The 1,753-nt window shown below is 52.7% G+C and overlaps 1 protein-coding gene across 1 annotated transcript; it reads left to right on the forward strand.

Moving 5' to 3' along the window:
• Positions 1-237: 237 nt before the first annotated feature.
• On the forward strand, positions 238-1,575 carry GNI_109930 (enolase; the record flags this gene model as incomplete). Its single annotated transcript, XM_011133166.1, has 1 exon — positions 238-1,575. One exon carries the CDS (start codon positions 238-240, stop codon positions 1,573-1,575), a length of 1,338 nt encoding a protein of 445 aa, XP_011131468.1.
• Between the last annotated feature and the right edge of the window lie 178 nt (positions 1,576-1,753).

A 1,753-nucleotide genomic window follows, 5' to 3' on the forward strand; every position in this document is an offset into this window, starting at 1 on the left:
CCCTCCCCCCGTCTCATGGCACATTAATTTGCGCTCCGCCGGCGGCTGCAAAGTTCACTCTTTTTCAGACGTGCCATGATGCTGGTATCAGCAAGATGTGCGTAAAGATGCGTCCAATAGCAGTTATTAAAGGCTGATGAATGCTGTGCTGGGAGTGGGCGAAAGAGACGCGACACTAACGAACTTAAAGTGTTTTTTGGGGGACGTAATTGAAATTTATTTGGTCAATCTTTGATAATGGCTTCCAAGATTGTTTCTGTCCATGCTCGTCAAATCCTTGACTCCAGAGGCAACCCTACCGTGGAGGTCGACCTGTCCACTGAGCAGGGCTGTTTCAGAGCTGCCGTGCCCTCCGGTGCCTCAACCGGTATCTATGAGGCTCTCGAACTCCGGGATGGCGACAAGACCACCTACCTCGGCAAGGGTGTATTGAAGGCCATTAGTAACGTCAACACTATCATCGCTCCCGCTCTTGTGGGTAAGGACGTCACTGACCAGGCAGGCTTGGACAAGCTCATGGTAGAGACGCTCGATGGCACTCAGAACGAGTGGGGCTGGTGCAAACAGAAGCTCGGCGCCAATGCCATCTTGGCCTGCTCCATGGCCATTGCCAGAGCTGGGGCCGCGGCCAACAAGATGCCCCTGTACAAGTACGTCGCTAAGCTAGCGGGCAAGGATACCGAGAAGTTCGTTCTCCCCGTCCCCGCCATGAACGTTATCAACGGAGGCTCTCATGCCGGAAACAAGCTTGCCATGCAGGAGTTCATGATCCTCCCCGTCGGAGCCACCTCGTTCTCTCAGGCTATTCAGATGGGGGCTGAGGTCTACCACAACCTGAAGAGCATCATCAAGAAGCAGTACGGCATGGACGCCACCAACGTCGGTGACGAGGGCGGCTTTGCTCCTTCCATCCAGGACAACTTCGAGGCCCTGAACCTCCTCGTTGAGGCCATCAAGGCCGCGGGCCACGACGGGAAGATTAAGATTGGCACTGATATTGCCGCTTCCGAGTTCTTCAAGGAGGGTGGTTTGTACGACTTGGACTTCAAGAACAAGGATTCCGACAAATCGAAGTGGCTGAAGGGCGAGGAGCTGGTTAAGGTGTACCTGGAGTTCGTTGACAAGTACCCTATGGTGTCCATCGAGGATCCTTTCGACCAGGACGATGTTGCTGCCTGGGCCAACATGGAGAAGCAGATTGGCAGCAAGATCCAGATCGTCGGCGATGACCTTCTTGTGACCAACCCCAAGCGTATCGCCTGGGCTAAGGAGCACGAGGCTTGCAATGCCCTCCTGCTCAAGGTCAACCAAATCGGATCCGTAACCGAGTCCATTGAAGCCGTGAAGCTTGCCCAGTCCTACGGCTGGGGTGTCATGGTCTCCCACAGATCTGGTGAGACTGAAGATACTTTCATCGCTGACCTCGTCGTTGGTCTCGGAACTGGCCAGATAAAGACTGGTGCCCCTTGCAGATCTGAGAGACTTGCTAAGTACAATCAGATCATGAGGATCGAAGAGGAATTGGCCGACAACGGATCTTTCGCCGGTGAGAAATTCAGGAACCCTTCTTTCTAAATTTTTCCAATTTTGAACAAGAACATTTAGACACCGATCAACACTCATAGCAAAGGCAATAGTCTCGGTTAAGATGCATAATAGTCGCTCATGAAAGGGTAATAGTAGCCGCTCTCGGTGATGTGATAATGACCAAAGAAACGGGGTTCATTTTTGGGCTTCGAACATCTGTGCTGAA

This window comes from Gregarina niphandrodes (assembly GCF_000223845.1).
Source record: "Gregarina niphandrodes unplaced genomic scaffold scaffold00025, whole genome shotgun sequence".
Taxonomy (NCBI): domain Eukaryota; phylum Apicomplexa; class Conoidasida; order Eugregarinorida; family Gregarinidae; genus Gregarina; species Gregarina niphandrodes.